General features: G+C 38.5%; 1 protein-coding gene across 3 annotated transcripts in view; it reads right to left on the reverse strand.

Moving 5' to 3' along the window:
• Positions 1 to 4,298: 4,298 nt before the first annotated feature.
• ESF1 (ESF1 nucleolar pre-rRNA processing protein homolog) overlaps positions 4,299 to 25,663 on the reverse strand; it is a 31,271-nt gene continuing 9,906 nt past the window's right edge. For all 3 annotated transcript variants that reach the window (XM_064709447.1, XM_064709446.1, XM_064709448.1), the window contains exons 8-14: positions 24,470 to 24,608; positions 18,670 to 18,831; positions 11,964 to 12,085; positions 10,684 to 10,774; positions 6,263 to 6,330; positions 5,445 to 5,591; positions 4,299 to 5,293 (exon numbers count right to left, since the gene is read on the reverse strand). In XM_064709447.1, coding sequence (XP_064565517.1) covers positions 4,994 to 5,293; positions 5,445 to 5,591; positions 6,263 to 6,330; positions 10,684 to 10,774; positions 11,964 to 12,085; positions 18,670 to 18,831; positions 24,470 to 24,608 — 1,029 coding nt within the window. In that variant the 3' untranslated portion in view covers positions 4,299 to 4,993. The remainder of the gene's footprint in view (positions 5,294 to 5,444; positions 5,592 to 6,262; positions 6,331 to 10,683; positions 10,775 to 11,963; positions 12,086 to 18,669; positions 18,832 to 24,469; positions 24,609 to 25,663) is intronic.

Here is a 25,663-nt window from a genome sequence, read left to right on the forward strand (position 1 = left end):
TTTGACCAATTATATTTCTGCAGCACTTACTATAGGACATCCTAGTAACATCAATATCATTCTGGCCCGTGACATCACCCGCTGTGGCCCGTGACGTCACGCGGAGAGCCTGTGCGTGGGCCGCCTCATGGCGCTGCCCCGTGGGCCACGAACTTCGATCCCAGCCAGCAGCCGGCAGGAACTTACCCGCTAGACTTAAGATTTTAAAGGGAATTTTGACAAATTCTATTTATGCAGCGCTTACCATAGGGCTTCCTAATAACACCAGTTTCATTTTGGCCCATTATGTCACCTGTAGAGTCTGCCTGCAGGCCACCTCATGGTGCTGCTGTCAGGGGCTGTCAACTTCCTTGACAGACAGCATCTGGCAGGAGCTTGCCCACCAGACTTAAGTTTTTAAAGGGAATTTTGACAAATTATATTCCTGCAGCACTTACCACAGGACTTCCTAATAACACCAGTTTCATTCTGGCCTGTGACGTCACCTGCTGAGCCCCCTGCCACTTGAAGAGCTTGCGCGCAGCCGCCTCACGGTGCTTCCGTCAGGGCCCTGAGCTACTCTGTGTGCACTGGGCTTCCTTCCCAGCCGGCAGCCAGCAGGACCTTGCCTGCCAGATTTAAGTTTTTTAAGAGAATTTTGACAAATTATATTTCTGCAGCACTTACTATAGGACTTCCTAATAACAACAATTTCATTCTAGCCCATGATGTCACCCGCAGTGCTCCATGAGGTCACATGGAGAGCCTGCACGCGGCCGCCTCATGGCGCTGTGGTAAATAGGTATGATTCGTGCTGATAAAAATTGAAACAGTAATCAATATTGATACAGTAATTAATATTTGAGAATAATAAAATAGTTAATAGTTAAAAGTTGTAATGCCAAAGAAGAGAGGGAAAGGAGGGGCTCCACCCACCCCCCCTTCCCAGCAGATGTTCTCAAGGACCACAGGAAAGAAGCTGAAGATACAGTTGCTAAAAATGACCAAGAACCTGGTTGGGTCCAAGAAAATGTTAATTATAAAGGACTTATTGCTTTGATATGTAGATGCAGTGATACGTTAGTCTTGGCTTACATTGTACTGGCTTGGTGCGCATGTGCAACCCAAAGGTGAATTAAAGGACAACGAAGAAGACTACAGGGCCTTCATCAGTGACGACCCCCAAAGACTTGTGCGACCACCAAACCGAGTGGTGGCGCATGCGTGGTAAAGGTGGTAATGAAGGCGGAGACAGAAAAGTGACGAACCGAAAATAGGAGGAGATGGCATTGACACATGGCATATAAGGGGTGACTTTTACTTGGCAAGCTTGTACATGAAGTGGCAAGGGTCAAGAACCCTGCCCTCCGTACCCCACGGTTGTTTTTGCTTATGCGCTATTATTTGAACCAAATTATCCCTGATTTATATATATATATTTTAACTATTTAATTAAAATTGTTGCTACCTTAAATATTGTTTGGGTTTTTTTATGATGGGATAATTGGGCAAACATAACAGCGCTGCCTTCAGGGCCCTGAGCTGCCCCATGGGCCCTGGGCTTTGCTCCCAGCAGGCAGCCGGCAAGATCTGACCCACCAGACTTAAGATTTTAAAGGGAATTTTGACAAAATGTATTTCTGCCCTTACTAGAGGACTTCCTAGTAGCATGAGTTTCATTCCTGTCCATGACATCACCTGCTGTGCCCCATCACGTGGAGAGCTTGCACGCAGCTGCCTCATGGTGCTGCCATCAGGGCCCTGGGCTACCCCGTGGGCACCACACTTCCTTCCCAGCCGGAAGCCAGCAGGACCTCACCCACCAGACTTAAGTTTTTTAAAAGAATTTTCACAAATTACATTTCTGCAGCACTTACTATAGGACTTACTAATAACACCAATTTCATTTGGGCCCATGATGTCACCTGCTGTGCCACACGATGTCATGCGGCGAGCCTGTGCACAGCTGACTCATGGCGCTGCCCTCAGGGTCCTGAGCTGCCCTGTGGACCCTGGGCTTCGTTCCCAGCCAGCAAAAGCTCGCTGGCCAGACTTGAGTTTTCAAAGGGAATTTTGACAAATTGTATTTCTGTAGCACTTACATAGGACTTCCTAATAACAGCAATCTCATTCTGGCCCATGATGTCACCCGCAGCGGCCCGTGATGTCACGCAGAGAGCCTGTGTGAGGCCGCCTCATGGCGCTGCCCTCAGAGCACTGAACAGCCCCATGGGCCCTGGGCTTCACTCCCAGCTGGCAGCTTGCAAGATCTCGCCCACCAGACTTAAGATTTTAAAGGGAATTTTGACAAAATGTATTTCTGCAGCACTTACCGTAGGACTTTCTAGTAGCACCAGTTTCATTCTGGTCCATGATGTCACCTGCTGTGCCCTGTGACGTCACGTGGAGAGCCTGCATGTGGCTGTCTCATGGCGCTGCCCTCAGGACTCTGAGCTGCCCCACAGGCTGTCGGCTTCATTGCCAGTCGGCAGCCAGCGGGAGCTCGCCCACCAGACTTAAGATTTTAAAAGGAATTTTGACAAATTCTATTTCTGGAGTGTGAAAAACGCTAATAACTTGATTTTAAATTTTTAAAAGTTTAATAGCAAAAAAAAAAGTTAAAAAATAGTAATAGAATTAGGGCAGTAAAAATTTGGACAATTAGCATTAGGACAATGCAAGACAATAAAACAAAGAGTTATGGACAATCCTGGTACCTCTTTCTGGGCAAAATAAGCCCAAAAAAGGACCCACATTAACAGAGGATTAAGCTTAAAAACAACAGCCTGTTGCATATTCATACCCCTCATCCATGATGCATAAATTCCATTCAAACACAGGATTCTGTCTGGTCAGTGTCAACTTCTTCCTCTGAATCCTGACAGCATCTTCAGGGCTGAGTGAGGCAGGAAGAAGTTCATTTCGCCTGATAATGGAGCAATAAATTCTCTTTCTCTGAAAGATTTAGGTGTCCTGTGGTTGCTATCTCAGTGTGAGTCCTCTCTTTCAAAAAAGTATCATACATAGTATAGCTTTTATTTTAACATTGTGTTATAACCTAAAACTGTACTTAACAAAATACTTAATAAAATTAATACAACATAACTTTCTAACATAACACATATAATATTCATTTTTTATATTTGCAAAAAGCCAATCCTAAAATACAGCTTTTTCACATGCAGCACTTACTATAGGGCTTCCTAATAACACCGGTTTAATCCACTAGCCAAAATCCATTTCATAGCAAATAATAGCTCTTAGCAGATTGCTTTCATCAAGAGAATTGTCATTTGCTTTCATGTTTGTGGTGAACACAGGTTATACTGTGTATTAAACATTAGCAGGAACTTGCACTGCACTGGTGAGAGCCACTAAAGGATCATAGAACCATGGAATGGTTTGTGCTGGATGGAGCTTTTACAGAAGACCAAATCCAACTCCCCTGCTGTGGATAGGGACAGCTGGAAACTAAACTTTTTCACCCCCAGACTTTCTTCCATCTCCACCACATCCTCATTGCCCTACACAGGATCTCCCCCAGGAATTCAGAAGGCTCCTGCCTAATAGTCACAGAAAAACTTTCTATGGCTTTCTTCCCAGTAGAAATGTGCTTCCACTTTTGTATCATTGACTTCTTTTTTCAGAGACCAGCCTTACATTTTTTTAACAACGCAAAATATGTCAGGAACAAATGCAAGTCTTTTTCAACACAAGTTTTTGGCACACAAAACGATGTGGCTTTTGGACAGCAGCTTTTGTCTTCCACATTACCAGGTGCTTCCTATTCTGTTGGACAAAACTACAAGGAAATAACATGCACTCCCCAAACCCTCTGGAAATCTTTGGCTTTCTTTCATAGATTTTAACCTGAGGTCCAAATCCAAGGCTTTTTTTTTTTTTTTTTTATTTATTTCAAGCCCCTGATATTCTTGACTGCACTGAACTGAACCAAGGAGATTGCTCAAAGTACTTTTCTTCTTCTCAGATGGCAATTTGAGGTAGGGCAGACTGATTTGAGAGAAAAGGAGGGTGTTGTTAAAAAAAAAGAGGACTGCAACAGGATATTGGCTTTTGCATTATATATATTAGTTTTTACACTGATCATAAGTATTCAGATATAATCTTTATTTCACTGTTTGTCAGTATAACAAAATCTTTAAGTACATAATGCATAGTTTGTAGAAATAGTAGTGGGGTGAAACAACATGTTTTCTAAAATTATCATCTAAATTTGCCTTGGATTTTTTTCCTTCCCCCCCCCCCTTTTTTTAACACTTGCAACGCCGGAAGAGTTAGTATAAGTATTATATTGATAGAAATGTAATAACAATAGCAAAAAGTTTATTTTGATCTAATTTCATTTAGGTGTGAAAAAACAAAACACAGATAGTACACAAAATTCTTTTGGGCCAATTTAAAATATTTATTTCAAAAATATGTTAATGAAATACTCATAAATGGCAATATTTCCATGAATTAGTTCTAGGACCTTCAAATATTTAAAGGAGAAATGAATAAAGCATTCATCCAATATTTTAAAAATCTACAAAAAAAACTTGTATAGAAAATTTCTTCCATTTGTAGTTATATTATTACCTTCTTTATATCAGGACAGGTATGTTTCACAGACTTCTGTAGGATTAAAAACTTGAAAACCACTTAGTTTCAGCAATAAACCTCTGCAGAATGGTTTTTATTATTTATAGATAAACCCATAGTTATGATGTTTTTAGCCATCTTCAGCACTTCTATTATTTTTAAGAGATGACATGATACAAACTAAACCACCCCAGAACCATCATTTCCTCACATATGTGCAAAACAGTATTTGTTGTGGCATAGGATAAGAGTGATTATTACTCTGAACAGTTCACAATTCACCAACATAGTTCATGAATTTTCAGGATATTTTAGGTGGACAGGAATTAGAGCAGCTCACAGTTACTTTAACAGATGTCTCCAGTTAGCAGGGCTTGGACTACAGTAAAGGCTGAGTAAAATCAAAGTTAAGTTATTTCAATTTCTGCTTTTTCCGTGCCTGAAACTCCTCAGTTTTATGTTTGACAGACTTGATTAGCATTGACAGGGCAGGATCTATGGCTTTCTTGGCAACCTCTCCTTTCTTTGCCATCTTCTTCTCCAGGCCCTTGTTTGCCTCCTTCAGATCTTGCTCCTTTTCTTCCCTTCGGCGAGCTTTCTCTTCCAGGATCTTTTCTACTGCTTTTGTCTTTTTGAAATTTGGATCTGAAGGATCCAAATTAAACAGGGGAGAAGTAAACATGGCTTGGAATCTTGTATCAGCAACATTCACCTGAAGGGAGTAAAGAAGCATTTGTTTTAGGTCAACTTTTGCCACGACTGCAAAGCTTTTAAGCCTAATAAAACATGAACTGCTTCAGAAGTCACAGCTCATGAGATTCCTGCAACTGCTCCAGTCACAAAGTCAAGAAGTACACAATTACCTGGAAGTCATCTTCTAGTAATTCTTTCCTTTTCATAAGAAGTTTCTTTTTCTTCTTGCTCAGATTGTGTTGTTCTACAATCTTTTTATAATTAAAATGTTTCCTGGTGTCATCCTCATCATCCATCATCAGTAGGGCCATTTCAGCCTGTTACAAAATAAAAAAGTCCATGTATAGAATGAAACTTCTCTATGAAAAATAATCAGCATCTCATTAATAAAGCCTGTATGTATGAGTCTACATTAATTTAAATAAGCTTAAATAGGGTCATCAGGGCAGTATTATTTCATCCAAAAACATTCTTTTAACATTTTGAGGTTTAGTATTAATATAATTTGATTTCCTTCTTATTAGACATAAAATGAATGCAAATATGTACATTCAATTTTCAAACACAGTAATAATCTCATCTGAAAATTGTATACCAGTACTTAGAAATAACTAATGGATACAATTTAATACTGGTATTCATATAGCAAAATAAAAACTAACATATGTGGATTTAATTCCTTTAGTTAACTTGTGCTGAGAAAGGATGAAAAGAAACAAATTAGCAAATAACTCAATCTTCAAGGACAAAAATAGACAGGACAGGGTTTGAACTCACAAACCTTTCATACAATACTGTTGTTAAAAAAATAAAAACTTGGCACTGCCCAACACACAGACTTCTTGGAAGCTTTTCTTCCAAAACCTCTCACTATTAAAATTGTATAGTTTTATTTTACTGCCATCCTATGAAATTCTGCAGTTCCACTCACAAACACACACCAAATACTTGCAGAATTCATGCAATGCAACATTTTACATCACTTCACCTTCTGTTTTTCAACTTCATCTTCATCTTCTGAGGTACTTTCTACTGATTCTGGCTTCTTCTTTAAACCTAAGTGCAAATACAGGGCATGAACAGATTTATCCAAGCTTATGCATGAGGGCATCATTTACCTATAGCTAGAATGTCTAAGTAAATCTCATTTTCTTGCACTCAGTATTTGAATGTCAGATGTGGAAAAAGGCTGCAAAGTTTAGAAAAACGAAGAAGACTTAAAGCAATAAAAATGCACTGAATAGTTGTTCAGTTTGAGGAGGCAGCAACATTCTAGTGGCATAAATAAGTCAAACCCATGGTTTTACTTTTCTTTTTCACAGAGCAGTAGAGAGAAGTACCACAATAGTGCAGGCAAACCCATGACATCACTCCACTCCCAGGGCATTTTCTAGTGGAAATTAAAATATAATTGACTCTGCTCAGACTGAATATTGTTCTGAGGAAGCTTCCCTGCTCCCTTAGCATTCAGATGCACAGTGCTGATAATGACAGACATAATGAACAGTAACAGCATAAGACATTAGCCAAACCTCACTTCTAATGAAAACAGACTTGTTTAGAAATCCTACAATATCAAATTATTCTCTTTGGAATGCCTGGAGATCTTGATCAAGAAAAAGCAGGAAAAGCAGAAGGTTTCCTGACCTGAACCACACACTCTGACCTTTGAGCTTGGAATGACATTCCCAGGCAATTTTCTGCAGTCCACTGGGGGTACTCTTAGGGAAAATATTTGGGTTCATTTTGTTAGGACAGGTTTGTACTCAGACTAGAAATACAGACATGCCAGACACATGTCAAGTTACATCACTAAGGTTACTCTGGAAGAGGATGTATTTCTTGAGAAGGGTTTTTTTCTGCCTTGACTATTCCCTTGACTATTTCTACATGGATTCCAAACTGGAAATGGATTTCCAGAAGAAACAAACCATCACCACAAAAAAAAAATAAACTATCCTAATGCACAAAGTAATCAGCTGAAAAACTGAACTATTGATTTAGTAGTTCCAGAAAATGTGCAGGAAAAGCAGATTCAGATATCATATTGTTACCTAAACTACACTATTTAAGTTATTGTGTAGAAGGGAGAAGTAAATGTCTTCTGGAGGCCTCCAACAACTATGGAATCTTTGTAACTTTCAGAAATAGCTAAACTACAGAAAAGGAGCACAGAGAAAATTGGAGACAATTATGTGAGAAGTAAGATGAATAAATTTCTTTTCTTTCTACACATTTCCCAAAGGAAAGTCATTCAAGTCACCTTTCCTCCTTTTTCACTCTATGGGGAATCACAGAAGTGATCCTTATGCCTTCAGAGCTTTCTGTGGCTGTAGATGGTGCTGAGCAAGGAGTTGGTATCAAACTGAGCTCTTCTCCATGAATATAAATAAATTAGTAAACCCTTTATTTCTTACTTTGACACTCTGCAGCCAGTAAAACCAGCTTGGGACCTAAAATCACTCCTGGGACTCAAAAATCTGTATCATACTGAAAATGGTTCTGCTTGAAAATGCATCAAATGATGCACAAATGCATCGTTTTCTGTATTATTAATATACTCCTGCTACAGTCCCTCCTCTTCCCACACACATTCTGTAGTCCCACCACACAAACTTGTTGCACACTTATGGCAAACTGATTGCAATCCCTCAGATTTTTCCTAGCACTTCATCCTCACTGCCATCTTTTAATCAGATTTGTCCCACCTACAGCAGAAGATACATCAGTGTGACACAGAACTAAATTGGTAGCTGCCACCAGGCAGTGTAAGGAGTGTCCAATTTCTGCTGTAATTCCCACTCAAGCTGCCATTTGACTCTTTCTCAGCTCAAGAATTTTGTTTGCAACATTAACTTTGCACATCAACAACTTTCCAGCTGGCAATAAAAGCTAATCATACCTTTGGGACTTCAGACACAGAAACTGACCCCAAATCAAAAACTCCTCTCACAAGACCTCTGCCTTATTCAGAAATTTGAGTCAGTCTCAAAAGCCTTGCAAAGACACATGGTAAATGAATCTTTTCAACTACTTTATATTTCAAGTACAGGTTCTACAACTATACTCTGATTTTGTTGTTAAGCTCTTTGGTCCTTGCATTGATACTGCTCCCTTCCAGCTTCAAAGAGCCATCAGTTCCTACCTGCATCATAAATTAGATCATGAGAATGCCTCTAATGGTTTGGAACTAATAGGAGTTACAATAATGCATGGAGAATTCCTCAAAGGTTCAACAGAAATAATGTTTAATGGTGCAATGTGTTCTGAAACTGTTCAGTGATCCCCAAAAGCAGGACCTTGCTCTCATGTTAATAGCCATTAATTTTTCAATTCAATTTTTATTTAGCCATTAATTTTTCAACAGTTTAAGCTACAAGAGTCATTTTGTCTCCTTTTTCTAAGACCCCACAGAAGCTGATGCAGCAACAGTGAAACTGGCCAAGCCAAACCCAAGTCTTACAAGGCTTTCGGAAACAGTATGGGCATTAGTGTAAAATGAAAGTGACAATTTTTTTTCCTGACAATATGAAACTCGAGTGAAGCTTCTTGAATGGATCATCAAGGCTCGTGTATCTGCAGCATCTGACATTTTAGTCTATGGTACTATTAAAAAGTCACATGAAAACTGTGCAAAGCAAGTACTAGCATGAACCCCACACAGACAGCTTTTGGGCAGAGCAGGCACAAAGAATTTGTTCTACCTTGCCTCTCCCAAGTGAAGCACCCACAGCATAAGAATCATTTCTGCTTATCAGGAACAAAGACATACCTGAGGAACATATCCTTCAGTGGACTTGCCATAAATTCCAGTTTTCCTTGCACAGCACTCAGAGCTTTTAGGCCCTTGGTTTAGCATCTCCTTACCCTCTTGCTTCCCTGCAATTGCCTCAGCTTTTGACAGAAACCAAGCTACACAAGACCCTTGCATGTTACAGCCAACAAAAGAATCCAGCACTACTGCATCATCAGTTTCTGCGCTGGTCCACGTAAGTCTGCAAATAAACCCTGTCATATGCTTTTTCAGCATCATCTAAAATAATCTGACAGTCAATTTAAGGGTGAAATTTCAATCTTCCAGGGGAATTGTGGAAGGCTTGTGAAAAATGATGGTCATTTAAGTTGCCTGTACCCTAAATACAAAGTTGGCAAAGTTACAGCCAAGTTCAAAGATGACTGTAACTCATTTTCCCTCACTGGATAAGTTGTGCTTAAAAGCAACCCCAGCTATGAGACAGAGGCTGTTCTGGGTAAACTTGGTGAATGCCAAAGTTGTGCTGTGTAATTACCATTAAAATGTAAACTGGCTCTGAGCCAGCCACTGTACTGCCCCTTTAGAACTTCCCCAGAGCTAACCACGTCCTGGTTTTCTCCTCTATCTCAGTAATTATCAGCAATCTTGAAGACAAAAGCTTCACTTTCTTAACTTTTATGTGTATTTAACTAGCCTCAAAGACTCCACAAACTTTAAAGTCTATTCTCCATGTCGTGGACAAGGTTTACATATGTGCAGATAAGCTTATTCTCTGCTGAGCCTCTTCAGGACACAATTTCTCACTTTCTCAAAATATTTTTTCAGATATTTCACAGAGAACATCACACATCATATGAGAGTACCTAGGTAATCTTGGTATAAAAGAACAATTAAACAATTTGGTGGAAGGAATGGTTATCTTTACAATTAATCCCTTCAGCCTATACACAGGCCACCCAGAAAGCATGGCAGGAAACAGCACTGCATGACACTTTGGGCTGTGGTGTTTTTTTCTAAAACATGGACAGGACTCACTCTACTGTTCTGCATTTCAGATTATTAAATCATCTAGATTGGGGGGCTGGTTATTTATTTTGTCCTAGGATAGATTTTAATAATCAGGACAGAAGCCTGTGCTGGCAAGTATAAAATTAAAAGTAACTTACCCTTTTAAAATGGAACTTGGATCTGCACTACTATGCTCAAAAAATCCCCAACCAAGCAACAGACTGGCAATGAGTAAATCAGTTGCTACCTTCTTTATGTTTGCTTTCTTCTTCTGTTTTTATGTAATTTTTTGTGTTCTTTTAATTTACAGTAATACGAGCCACCCTTAGAATCTGGCTCCCAAAAGTATGAAACATCAGAAACTTACCTTTATTGATTTTACTCAGCAAAATCACTCAAAATAAATTTGCTGTTACCATGGCAAAAGCTAATTTAAACATCAGAATAAAAAGCTTGTAAAAAAAGGTATCCTAAAAATCTAAACTGGGCAAGTTATTTTTTAAAATATTACATTTCACTATTGGGGTTTCTAAGCAGCAAAGAGTACTCCAGTAAAAATGTGTATCAGACTAAGAGAAAAGTGATCTCTAAATTCCATATTTAACAAAAGGGCAGATTTACTCCAGAAGTTGCCTGTCTTGACTGACCTGTTTTCTCAAATTCTTCAGCAAAATAGGGGTCATTGAGATCAACATCAGGTGGAAGTTCATCTTCACTCTCTTCCTTCTCAGCAGCAGCCTGTAACAAAGCACAAACATTATTTCAACCAACATTTGATTATTTCAACAATATTTCAATCAATCAACTACTTAAGTTTAGCTGGAATGAGATGTTGTTAGTAGCTATGAAGATAAAACTAAAATACTGTACATGGAACATCAGAAAACCAGAGCACAGTAAAAATTGATAGTAAAGACAAATTGACATTTTCAACCCTCTTTCATACATTTTATTAGGCACATCCCCAAACTGTGATACATCCCCAAACTGTGATATATCAGACAACCATTCCAACAAAATTGGATCAGCACTGTTATGTCCTTACTTTATGTTTCACAAAAGCTATACTTGCGGACAAATTTGAGTAAGGAAGTTCATTCTGTGCTGCAGATTTCAAAAAGCTGGAGTTCAGATGTAAAAGAACAATTTTTTTTATTGGCAGTAGTGTGTCATACACCTTGCTCCTTGACTTAATTTATCAAACTGGACAAGCATGTTAAAGTAGAAATAGTTGCTCTGCTACTGAGCATTGCTGCTTACTCCATTTTGAGCACTTATTAACTTAAAGAAGTTACTCATCAAGTGCCAATTAAAATTAACTGACAGGCACAGAGTAACTCAAGGTGTACAGTTAACTCTTAGAAGTGTAATTCAGCAATGGGAGTTACACTGGGAGTAATTTGAGACTTTAGAAAATCTAGATTCTGCATGCCACATGCTTTTTTTTTTCTCTTGCAATTTGAAATTTGAATAGTTCTTTGCAGCTATTAATTCTTTGCTATTACAGGTTTGGGAAACAAGTCTGAATTATTTTAGCCCCAAAATTTCCAAATTATCATTACCATAACAACTACAATTATCATTGTCGTAACAACTTTGAATTGATATGTACACAGGAGCAAAAAGATCACTTCTAATGCATTAAAAATGCAAATTAAAGCCAATTATTATTATGACTAACTTATCTTTACAGCAGCACAAGTAGATAAAAGATGGTTTATGTAAGCATATGTATGATCAGCAGTATGCTGAATATTCTTTTCCTCTGTAGGTTTGATGAAGTACTCCCAGTACTTCCACATGAATGACCACTGCATATTCTAACCTTAAAATGGCAGCTGGACAATTTATTTTGTTTATCTGAATCAAATATTATCAACAAAAAACAAACAACAACACCCCCTCAAATGGCCAATATAAACATTACCTTTCTCTTTTTCTTAAGAATTCTTTTTTCTTTCTTCTTCTCTAGATATTTTTGCCATGGAGTCAGGTTATCTTTTCCCTCCAACTTGTTTTTGACCATTTCTTCAGCACTTTCTTTGAGCCCTAGGAAAAAAGCCATAGTAAATTTTTAAAAATGTGATGAATCTAATTTTTTTTTAATAAACTGTTTTCTCCTTTGCAAAAGAGCTATCTAGCTTTTATTCAACAAGTCTGTGCAAACAACATAAATATTGCTTAAAAGTCCATCTTTATAAAAAAGACTGCTTTACAGGATGTGTATTTCTGAATAAAACATTCCTTCAGTAAGAACTGTACAAGAGTCAGAAGAAGCATCTGCTATGTGGTATCTGATCTCCAACACTCCTGCTGGTCCTCAGAGAGGTCTCTTCTCCAGACATTCAGCTGTGCAGTCTACAAGTGCACAATAAAACCAACAGACTTACACAGAGCCCTTATGTTTAATGCCCCACACCATCATTAGTTAAAATCCTGAACTAGTTACGTTGCTGAAGCTTTGCCTCTGTGACAATGCTCTGACAATGCTGTAGGACCTCTGCTGAACACTGTATTTTTCATTCTCATTCTAGAAAAGTAAACCCCATAGAAGTGCAACACATAATTCTGGCCTAACAGGATCAGGCAGTTAAGTCTGGATGTGTGAATTAGGTTTACATTAAATTCTGTAATTTAACACAGACATCCACTGTTTCCATGCCCAACACTTCCATCTGCATAAACAAGTGTCCCCTGAACTTTAAGCTTTTTGTAAACAGAAGAGAATGAAGTTTTCTATAAGAATGCATATTTAGAGTATTCACTGATGTAAGAACACCACCTTAAAAATAAACCCATTATATATATGAAGCATTCCCACATAGAATACTTAAATTCAGAATATGCACTTCATTTAAAAGCAATCTTGTAGTTTTGGCAAAAAGTTCCATACATATCAAGAATGCTTTTCTAAAATTCATTGCATCACAGAGCACTTGGATGTTATGAGGATGAAAACTGATTTCAGGTATTTCAGATGCACCTCATGAACGTTCAGCCCACTCTTCAGAAGATGGGCACTTGCAAAAACAAAACCTCATGATCTAAGGAGATTAAGTGACTTAATTGCCCTGCAATACACTGGAGCACAATTCATTGGATGAAATGGAATTCCCTGGTAGGAGGTAACAGCCTGGGCAATGAAGTCTTTTTCTCCTACCTGCAATTCCTTGCTTCATTCACTAAAATTTTTTTTTAAGCTTTGGTAACAAATCAGTCAGATATTATACAAGTAACACTGTCTCTCACAAAATGACTGAATTTTCTTAGGAGTTTGTAGGAATCCTGTTTCTGCTTTGCACTCCAAGCCTAATATTTGTTGTCTCTTCCCCAGTCCTACTTCTGCTGGTCTCCCTTCAGCACTCTTTTCTGCCACACCAGTCCAGCCCTGACTTACCTCATCCCAGTTTTACTGCTTAGAAATCATACTCAGACCTCTCCAGATGCCCTAGACTAGATCCCATGCTTTCTCCCTGATTTCTCAGGTGCCAAGCCCCCATTCTTTATCATTCCTTGCAGCTCTCCTCAGTATGGAGGCACTGAAAGCAATGATTGTGGTGCAGTAAACAGGGCAGCTTTCATGGACAGTACCAGCAATCTCCAGAAGAGCAGGGAGAACATTTTTTCTGAAAAACTGCAAACACTAATCACTGTTTTTGAGTTCACTGACACTCCAAAAATCATTCCAAGGCTGGGGAGCTGGTTACAACTTGTCTGAAATACAAAGTGTGGACAAGATCTAAAATCATATTAAACCATAGGATCATAGGAGGAAAAGAGTGGAGCAAAAACAAGATAAAGGATCCTTCTACTACTCTGGAAAGGTACCAGAATGAACAGTAAGTGGCAAACTGTCATAGCCACAAAAATTGGGTACTTAACCAGCAAACAAATCAGAGCCATGATAAAGAAAGGATTTTGCATAGATTGACTAAAAACATGCCAGTAAGAAACTCTCATACAACAAGAACAAATATTTGGTTATCTTCAAAGTCCATGAAAGCAGAGTCATCAGCTTCCTTGAAACTGCACCACTGTAACTTTGAATACTTTGTAGTACTTTTATGGAAAAAATTACTGGTCAGGTAACAACCTTGCAGATTCTCTTTGAAGATGGTAAATACAGAACTAAAAAAAAAAAAGAATACATGTCACATCTCCAGCAAAAGAGAGACCCAAAATCTGAAAGGAAGTTACAATATTTCTGATTTATTTGCCTGGAAAACTGAATCATTTGATCCATCTGGCACTGAAGAACTTGGAGGAAAATCCAGCCCTTTCTTGTGGTATTTGGCAGTCTCATGAAAGGCATTAAGAGTTTCTCCACAGATTAGAATGGCTTAGAAACGACTGTCCAGACCACTTCCCGAGCATAAGAGTGTATTTAAGTGGTCAAAAGGATTTTGATTCCAGAAGGGGAAAAGAATTGCCTACTTTAGGTAGAAATATTAGCTGGCTACAGAAAAGTCTAACTTATACACCCTTATTGATATGATTTTTTATTTAGAATTAATGAATCAATAGTTTTATTTAATGTTCACAAAGAGGGCAAGAAAAGAGGGGAAAAAGGTCATCTGTATTAACATGCAACAAAATCATACTTCAGGTAAAGGATTAAATATGTTGTAAATACTACAGCAATACTACTAGACCAGTTCACCCTGGTGGGACAGCAAGGGATGGGTGCAGGCAGAATTTTTACTTCTCCAAAAAACTCAGTTCTGAAAACTTATGGAACTTGAACAGCCTGCAACTGTCACTGCTATTAGAGGTTAGAAAGACACATTTCTGTTCTCAGGAAACCTAAACAGCAAGTTCATCTTGTGTGTAATACCTCACCAAAAAATGAAACACCTTGTTGCAGGGAGCTGAAAGGAAGAGCAAACAGAAGTACTCTGATAACATGAGAATTTGTCATCCCCAAAGATTAGATACTTAAAGTCAGCCAAATTTTCCTAAGCAGTAAAAGTGCCTGTGAGAACCCACCACAGGTATCAGCTGTCAGGTGTGAGCCCTTACACAGCTCAGCACGTGCTGCAGGAGCTGAGGCCATTCCAGGAATGGATACACTCAGCAATGACCCAGATGGAGCCTAATAAATATTTCCTATGGAAATATTTCCTAGGGAGTCTAAATAAATATTTCCTACCAGCCTTTCTGTGCTCAGCATCATCTCTAACTGTACACTTGGGCTTTACTCTGCACTTTAAGGACACCACAGCCTTCAATGCTACTTCTGACCAAAATAAATTTGAAATTTTGCTCTAAGCCTAGCTAAATATTTACATCTTGTTCTTCCCAAAGGAAAAGTTTTGAAGTTCAAAAAACGCCCCCAAAAACTTGGCTGAATATCATCAAGAAAATGCAGTTGTGGTCTTCTCTCTTTTCACTTTCTAAGGGGAGCTTTGGGAGCTGGATAAGGATTCATAGTAATTGTTGCTTAAATCAGATATGATTAAGAAAACAGATGGATGCTTGAATATAACACTGATTTTGTGCCTAGAAGAAACAAACCAAAGAGAGTTGGAATCACATCTAATTTATTTTTGCTGGCACGGTGGTTTATTTAAAACTATTATGATTCAAGAATAACTGAATCACTGACAAAGTATGCTTTCTATAACCATGTGTAAATAACTCTGCCAAAATTCAAAATTTTAAATGAATTCAAATATCTGCCTTTCAACTGAAAAACTTCCTAGATTTAACTGTTGTAATTCTTCCATGTACCAAACATTTGGACAGGAAAAAGATTTTGCAATAAGTCAAGCACATTAAAGCAGAACTTGATAATAAAAATATTTCAACAGACATAAACTAGTTCTGAAAAAAATTAAGGAGTCTTCAGAGAATACAACAAAAACTACTTGTGAATGCCCAGAATGCTCCAACTAAACATAAATGATTTTGAAATTTAAAAGAGCACATTTGTTCAAGAAAAAATAACATCACTAACTTTCCTCCCTCCCATAAGGAAGCACAGCCTCAAGCATGTATAAATTGCCAGAGCTATAAACTACTGTGCAGCATGTGCAGCCTGTGCTCCACAACACAAAAATAAATATATAAAAGAGTAACTCCTTCAGGTGTGCAGGACCTCTTCATCAAATGCTGCCTGAAATAAGTAATGGCTGAATTTTTGACTCAAAAGCAAACTTAAGACACCCATTTTCACTTTTATGAGTTGTGTTTTGGACAAAACTGTATTGCAGGGGTCAACAGCCAGAAGTGGCACTGCTGCCATTGTGGAGGGGAACAGCCTCTAACAAAGGCAAGTGAACACTTGTGTGATTTCCAGAACCTCTGCTCTTCAATAAACCCCTCGTTTCCAGGGTAAGAAATGAGGAAATGTTAACATATACTGTAGAATCACAGTTGCTAAATTAAGATCAAATACTATAAACTATCCATGTAAGGTTCATTGTGCACACATGCACATTGAACCTAAAATTATATGAACAAATCTGACCTTGTGCATGGACATCAAGCTAAATTTAGACAAAATCAGTCAAATCTATCAAGATAAGGGGGGTTTTATTTGGTTGTTTGGGTTTTTTTACCATCCCTCCCTCAAAAGAGAGAAGGACACAGCCAAAGTCCCAGGAGTCCTACACGAAGCAGCAGTAGGGAAGGGGTTAGACTAGATGTAAGGATGTAACAAATCCAATTTTCTGAAGTCAAGTTTCATTGCAAAGAAACAAGAGCCCTTGCAACACAGAACTGGATTCCATCTCTACTACAGTTAATACTCCATTGCCACTAAATGTGAATGCAATTTACTCATAACATGCAAGGCACAGTCTTAAGGACAGACTCTTAGAAAACTTCTTGCTCTCTCAGGCAAGCAAGGCTGAAGAGTTTCCTTTGATCTCCCTTAAAACAATTTTCCATCTCCTAAAATAAATGGTTTGTTCTAGATTCCTAAATACGTTACCACATGAAGTTGCTCAAACTTTTTTACGTTTACAGGACTTCTGTCACACAATTTGCAAAATTCTTCAAAAACCAGAATTAATAATAAAAAAAAATACCCTCCAAACATGTTTTCCAAAACCAACACAAAAAATAGTTACTTCAACACCTAAATACAAGCATATGGAAATATAAAACACACTCCTAGCAGCAATTGATTCACCTGTGGTTTCCACCTTCACTCTGAAATGTGGCAACAACAAATCTCTGCAGAAGTCTTATAAAGCCACCTATCTATGAAAACTCCTTGGCATTGAATGCTCAGTGACACAATGAATTAACTACTGAGTGAGCAACATTGTGAATGCAAGCAGTGACATGCTGTGGACAGATGGAGTACGACACTGTGTCAGTGAGCTTTTGTCCTGGCTGCATGATACATGCTTTTCCAAAAAGGTTTTGACAGAACTCATGCCAAAAATTGTTGGAATTATGAAAACATGCTTGAAAGCACACCATTTTTACTGCTCATGTATCCTTTTGAATACAGGTCTGATGAAGAAACAGGAATAAAACTGTTCAGTTTAGTCCATTTCAGTGAACCATCAGAAACCAGAATATTTCAAACCAAGCAGAACTTCTATTCAGCAGAAGTTACCTGAGTTACAACTCAGAATAATATTTATATAAATCATATCATTAGATATGCATTCCTAGCTGGGATTAACCAACCCATCAGCAGTGAAGGGCCTGGACCCTGGCATGTGTCTGGTCTTGCTCCATGCAGGAACAGAGCAGGGCTGTGTCCTGACAGAGGCTGCAGAGCCACAGCTGCTCCCAAGAAGGCAATGTCATTTCCTACTCTTTCAGCTGCACATTTAACCCTCTGAACATCTGCCTATCATGCTAACTCAGTGGAAAATATCCAGATTTTTTCTTTTCCAGAGCAGTTCTGTTATTTTAGCAAACAAAATTAGCCTTGCAGAGATGTACCAAGTGCCAGGGCTGGTACAGGCAGTCAGAATGAGCTCTGGGCCAGGATCAAGGTGATGCCCCAGTGCAAACCTTTCCCTCTGTGGATGTAGTGAGCTGTTCAACTGGCTCATTGCACCTCACAGAAAGCATTCAGTCTGAGTGGCTTTCTGTCACAAAGCAAAAAGAGAACTAGACACTCATGTGGGGCTCTCCAGATGAGCTGTGCTGGGATGCTACATGGCTAAGTCACCTTCCACTGATTTCCAGATGTCAATCTGGATGTCACTGTTCCTCAGCCATTCCTGGTACCTTGCTTTCTCCCAGAGCAGCTTCACTGGAAGGTCAGACTTCTTCCTCTTTGCTCTCACCAATCTTTAGCATTATGCAAGCAACACTTCCAGACCACTCTAATTATACACTATGCTTCCAAATGATACTGATTTTCACTTTTAAAAGTGGAAGTATGTTTTATGACTCTATAGCAAACACATGAATTCTACTTAAAAAACATCTATAAGGTGATAACTGAAAAAGCAAGTACAAAAAATCCTGGCAAAAAATGATCTATAAAGAGAAACTTATAACATGACTGGACTCAGTTCCTCAGCTGTTTCTTCTATTTCTCTCACTGTAAACAATATGGATTTCAATTTATAGGGGAAAAAAAGGGCTTGTTTCTTCTACTATAAATTCAGCACCTTACACTATATCCCTGACAGCAGGCCAATAAAAAAAATAAACCCTACCTGGAACCCATTTAATCTCCATTCCTATATCCTTTTCTTCCTGTTTTTTCTCTTTTTCTTGGATGCTTTGCAAAAGTTCTCTGTACTTGGCAATTTGCTCTTCATCATCTTTTTGGCTTTTCTTTGGTTTGTCATCTTCCATTTCATGAGCTACATCACCATCTAGGAGGAGAGAGCAAAGTTATCACAGAGAGCCTCAAGAAAATGAGCAACTGAAGTTAATCTTCATGAAATAAATCTAAAATGCACAGATTATTTCCAGAAGATAATATAAAATATTTGCATCTATTATTACCCCACAGAGTAGCCAGTTGAAGAATTCCCTTATTTAGATGAAATAAAATAGTATTTGAAAAGACAAAAGACAATTTGTCCTGCAAAGGAAATCCCTCACAGGACACACATCCTTCACTGGATTTTAGAATTACTACATTTAGAGTCCCTTCCAGCAGAGTAGAATGTAAATCTCCAAAAGCAGCCCTTTGTGTAGATGGGCATTACCTCTGCTAACTTCCAGTCAGCTGGGAGCTCCCTGATTATCCAGGAGTGCTCACAAATGATGGAAAGTGAGAGCACGTGGTGTCTGCCAGTTCCCTCAGTACCCTGGGCTGGATCCCATCTGGCCCCACAGACCTTTGTGGCTCTTTGTGGTGTAGCAGATCACTGACCATTTCCCTTGGGATTAAGGGGGTTTCCTTCTGCTCCCTGTTCCTGTCTCCCAGTTCAGGTACCCAGAGAAAGGCATTACTGGAAAGACTGAGGCAAAGGAGGCATCAGTACTGCAGTTTTTCACTCATTCCTTGTCACAGTGCTTCCCTCTACATCCAGTAAAGGATGGAAATCCTCCTTAGCTCAGCTCTACTCTTATTGCAAATGTATTTATATAGACAATTTTTGTCTTCCACAGCAGCAATTAAAGTTCTAGTTTGGCTGTGACCCTTCTTATTTTCTCCCTGCACAACGTCCCCACACCTCTGTAGTCCCTCTGAATTGCCTGTCCCTTCTCCCAAAGTTCATAAACCTCCTTTCTTTCCTAAGTCCCAGCCAAAGCTCTGTTCAGCCAGGCCAGGCTCGTTCCCTGCTGGCTCATCTCTCACATGGCACATGGGGACAAGTCAGCTGCAGCTGCTTTTCTACTTTCTCATCAGAAGCTGAGATCTAAGAGGGAACCATCTGCTCATCCAGAAAGCAAAAGGCAACTCTGTTTTGAAGACAAGTAGAAAAAGAAGACATTTGCTTGTTTCTAATTCCTAGTGCCTTGAGAAAGAAGAGGCTGTACTGCATGGGAAAAGAAAAATCCTTAAGCTAAAAGAGGATCCCTAAAACCTGGATAGGCAAGGGGCTACCAGTTTCTATTTATCACTTGTTTTGCTAGGAGAAATTTAAGAGGCAATGCATATTGTCATTCTTTCTCATTTCGATAGAACTTGTATTTCTTCTGTCAAAACTAACAATTTTAAAACAAATGTTCAACATTGCCTTCAAAAGAACTGCAGGAGCTTTTAATTCTGTAAGCAAATAAAGCACATTTGACAACAGCTGCAAGAAAGGAAAGTGAGCTGAGTTTGCTCTCAAAGTTTGTTCAGAGTTCAAATAACCTTGTCAGTGGCTTTCAAGTATCAAGCTGCATTGCACAACATCAGGAACCACTTTCTGATGGATATTAAGGCAGCAATGCTTTCTGCCAACAGCTTGTTCAAAGGCTTTTTGAACAAAACACACAAACCAAAAAGTTCTGGGGCATTAACTGCTGCACACCAAGAGAAATACAATCAACCTGGGAAGGAGAAAAAAGGCAAAAGCTGATGAAATTTAGAGTATAAAATACAAGCACATTCTTATTGTTTTCAAAAGAAAGTAGTAATAGAAGTGCTAAAAGATTTTAAAATAAGAAAGTTCAAATAGCGAGGCTGGTCAGAAATATTCCAATACAACAATTTGTTTTTAAAAGATGACATTAATACCAAATATAACCAAATGCAGAGGTTCAATAAATCAGTGACTGGCAACTGAGTTAGCTGAGATGTTCTTGCAATCACAGGGCTGTGAAGAGATCATGTTCTTGGTTTAAGATTATCTTGCAATAGCTGAGTAGATGATTCTTTTTTTTAAAAAAAACTCAGCCTTAGAAACTAAAGACAGTAGAAAACTTTTAGCAGATATAACATCTGACAAGAGGTCTGCTGCAAAGCTGAATTATTTTAAAGGTGGGGAGGAATTTTCTTTCCATGATGTAATGGCAAAGCAGAAAACTCAGCTACTGACTTGGATGCTGATGGCCATACCATAAAAATTGTCCTAAACGTCTCCGTTTTATTCAGGGCAGTTACTCAAATTCAGATAGATAAAAAATAAAAACCAAAACACATACAATGCATGTAAACCCAGAGAATTAAAACCAAAAAGCTTTACACTCCAGTGTTCAAGAATCAAGTCTGAGGTAGAGGTTTTAGCACTACAGCATGCTATGGAAAATTAAATGTGTTGATGTCAGTTGTGAGCCAGAAAATAATGTCAAAGAAGACACTGGGGTTTAACCCCATTTTCCCCACACTCTAAGCACTTCCTGAACAAGGATTTGTACAAATCCCATTAGTTCATCCCAGTGATAATAAAAAAATTGAAAAATTTAGAATACAAGGAGGAGTTTATTCAAAGCCTACCAAAATTGATGCATTTTTGTAAGGTTTTTCAGGGAGAGAAGATACTGGAAGAAGAGAATGCAAACAGACTGATAACAGTAAATGAATGGTAAACACTGAATTATGGCTTTTTAAGATTTTTTTGCATTTCCCTTCAGGTCTGTGTAGTCTGAGGGATGTGCACTGGGTGCAGTTTTTAAACCTGCCCGTGCAAACCAGGTTTTGGTAGCTGGTGTTTCAAGCAGCTGTGTGTGCAGAGGTGAGCTGGCACCACTGCAGACACAGCTCTGGCCAGCCAGACCTCAGGCAGGGTTAACACACTCTGGCAATCAGAGTCAGTCCTGAGCAGGGACTCACTGGCCTGCAAAGGCACAGGGAGATGTGTTCTTCATGTTACAGCTTCCAACAGCTGCTATCAGCTTCCTAGGAGGAATGCTGACAGGACCCTTCTTGGCCTTACAAGCACCTTTAATTACAAACCAACCCCAACAGCTCTTGTTGGATGCTTTTCCAAAGCATGTTTGCATCTGCATCAGTTGTATCAAGTTTCTGATGCTTCAGAGAAAGAAAATAATCAGGTTGTGGTATTTGCATTCTGAAATTCCCATGTAATTCCACCCAGGCTTGGCCAACTCATAAACTGCTAAACCCTCTTGTTGCTTCTTTCCACAGACAATAATAAACAACCACATGTTCTACTTCTGTCACCCTCCATTTGTTAGCCTCCTGCAATAGCTTTAGCAAATATAAACACATGTGGGTACTGTTCATTTTTAAGAGAAAAAGGCTGTACCTTACCTAATAAAATGCTATACATGCATTTAAATTTATATATCTAGTCATGAGTTATTGCAACAGATTTCAGAGTTGTAAAAGGATCTGATAACTAGTTTGATTCTATCTAGCCTTAATTATTGAAAATAAGATTTAGCAGCATTATTTCAACAAAAATTGCTCCCTCCCTTGCTTTCACTGCACTTGTGTACCTCTGGTGTCACGACGTGGCTTTGTGGAGTCTTATATTGGAAGTGAAAAGCCACAGGAGACTGAGCTTCCTGCTCAGATCCGCACTGAGGAGAGCAGGGATCCACATGGAGCTCCTGCAAGCCTGGTGGTGTTCAGTGTTTGGACAACTCTTGGGTTTAACTTTTAGGTTTCCCTTTGTGGAGTGACACCTTGGACCCAGTGATCCTCATGGGTCCCTTCCAACTCAGGATATTCTATGATTCTATCAAGACCAGCTAATTTAAAAAGTCCTGTAAAAGTATTTATCATAGTGTCTGTTTCACTATTTGTGTGCTGTGCCAAGCAGAAGAGCAGAAAAGATGTTGCTCTTGTAAAGATTTAAAAAAAAACAGATTAAAAGCTTAGATATAAACCCCATAATGCTTAATTTGAAGCATATTTAAAATGTCATACACTAAATCACTGATCCACATTGTCAAAATAGCAATTATGGGCTGGATTTGATGAATGCCACAAACACTTCCTAACTGGGGTAAATGTACCCAAATAACAGAAAATTCAGGAGCAATGTCAAGGAGAAATTTTGTGCTAAGAACCACAACATTCCAGGTCACTGAAATCCTTGATGTTACAGAGCTGTTGTTTAACAGTAATACTAATATTCATGATGCACATATTTTAAGTTGAAAAATTCCATGGAAAAACATGTTAGAACAGGCCAACAAAAACTCTTAAAAATAAAACATTTTAATAAGTTTGAAAAGTACAAATAGAACTCCAGAACATTTTTTCCTCCTTATCAGACTCCTACATTCCCATTCAAGCAGCTGACATTGATTTTTCCCATTTGTGCATAGCACCACATAATTCTGCTGGATGGAACCCTGACAGATGGAATCCTGTTTTGTATCACATAACTGAATGGATAAAATGTCAGGAACATATTAAAAACATGACAACATAATTCCTCTATTAGCAACTTACTTTTCAAAACATCATTTGAACCTAGATATTTCCAGATTTAAAATTTATTAGTGTGGTAAGATTATTTAAGGTCAGGTTTTTTTTCCTTCCCAGCAATGGAAATTTTAATTTTTAAAATTCCTGAAGTGTTGTTCACATGAATATTTGCTTTCATCACCACCCTATCACAGATGCTTATCTTTAGCAAATTGATAACCTTGTACCTGAAAGAAGACCTAAGTGTTTTACTCTGCATCCCTTGGTCCCCTTCACAGACTTCACTAAGTATTGCTAGAGAAACTAAAGTGCATTACAGTGCAGTTTGGGAGTTTTCATGTAAGGTGAAAAACAAGACGACATTATCACTGCCAACATGAGTTTGCTGCCACAAGATTTCCCAACTCTATAACCAGAAGAATCTGTAAATTTTTTTGCATGCTCCAAGCTCATCTCTGATTGCAGCAACCCGCTTTAATGTGGTATAAATCAATTTTAACATCTGTTTGAAAGACCTAATTAAGGTTTAATGAAATTTTATTTGCCTTGTAATCTAGACTGTATATATTACTAAGAGCAGGATGAATTTTAGAATGAGAACAAGCAATTTAAATCAGTAATTTAAACATTGCTGCACCATATGCAGAAGACTCATGTACCTTACAAAGTTAGATGAAATAACCTTTATATTCTTAAGAAGTCTGTGAATCAAAAAGCATTTGAAAGATGTTCCTGTTCATGTAGTCATTTCCACCTTGCATTTCAAACTAGGACTTATCCTCTGAAAAGCAAACACTTCAAGTTCTAGGGGCCTATAATTTATCTCAGAAATGAAGAGATTAAAAGCAGATATTGCCAAACTTGACAAAGAGACGTCAAAATACGCTTAGAAGAGAAAAAAGGGAGTAGGAGGAGAAACAAAACGCAAGAAAATGATTTTCCAGTCAGAGGTGCAAGCTCCTATTCAGAAAGCAGCTACTGTGGTCCAGTGGAAGGTGTCCCTGCCAGTGGCAGGGTGTTGGGGCTAGATGGTCTTAAAAGGTCCATTCCAGTGTGAACTATTTAAAGATTCTGCTCAGGGGCACAACCATTATACAACAAATATAATACTGTCCTTGTAAAAGATGATATTCAAAGCATTTTCTACAGATATGACATTTAAATACATAAATAATTTGCATTCAAAAGTCTGCAGCTAATGACTTTGTGCACAATATTTATTACCAAAATACCTTGCTGCTGTTCCTCCTCTTCTTCACTTGATGAAGCCAAATAAGCTTGAAAATCCATGTCAAGCAGCTCCTCTTTGTTAAAAGTTCTGCTGAGGGATGTTACTCGCTCATGATCTGTCTCATCCCATGTGATATCTACCTTAAAAGAAAGAATGGCAGTTGTAGAAGCTGAACACTGAAACTAAACACTAACACTGTCTTTTTAGGGAAAATTATTTTATACTTTCCATTCAATTACCTGTTAGTAATTTGTCACCCTGGTTTTTTAAGATTTTCTAAGCCTTCTGATGTTGACATTCTTGTAGTGAACTTTCTCAAACACTTTCTGTAAATAACTCATTGTTTTGCATTCATTTATGGAGGAGGAGAGAGTGGATGGACTGTTGGTTTGACCAGAGTCATTGGAGAGGTGTCACTGTCACCTTCCAATCCCCTGTCACTTTTGTAGAACTATAAATATTTGAGTCAGAGAATCAAACTTCCCTTTTTTTCCTTCACCTTGAGAACGGTGGTGTGCTTGTGTTCCTCCATGTCCTATAGCGACAGTAATTCTACAGTAACTCACTATAATAACCATTTAGTAACCCGAATTTAATTATAAATTTTGGAATTTATTCCACAGTCAGTTTTAATGAATTTGAGCTACAAGAAAAACTGCAGCAATCTCGTGCACTGAATGGTTCTGTAACAGCAGGTCCCACAACACAAAACCTCTGTGAGCCAAATTTCCTTTGTGGCAACACATCCTGGAGCTGAAGCAGCCACCAAGGCCTCTCTTTTCCCCTTCCAGCAGCAATTGACTGCAGGAATCACACATGGAGTCACACAGGGATTGTGATGGACACAATGGAAGCGTTTGCACAACTGCACCCTGGAGCAGAACGTGGAACTGATGGGACTGAAACAGGATCCAGCACAAAGTGCTCCTTTCCCAACCAATCACTTCTCCAATCTGCTTCACTTCATGGCCAGATGGAAATTCTGGCTCTCAACAGGACAGAGTAGGAATGAGTTGCTACAAGAAAGGGAAGCAACTGCTGAAGCCTGGCATTACTACCAAAAAAGCTCTTATTGATTTATACACTAACATCCATTTTTGGCAAATTAAAGGATTTGATTGTAAATAACAAAGTAATTTTATGTGCAACTTGTCACAGAGATACAGTGAGGTCAAAATTCAGGATATAATTTGTA

The sequence above is a fragment of the Zonotrichia leucophrys genome, chromosome 3, assembly GCF_028769735.1.
Source record: "Zonotrichia leucophrys gambelii isolate GWCS_2022_RI chromosome 3, RI_Zleu_2.0, whole genome shotgun sequence".
Taxonomy (NCBI): domain Eukaryota; kingdom Metazoa; phylum Chordata; class Aves; order Passeriformes; family Passerellidae; genus Zonotrichia; species Zonotrichia leucophrys.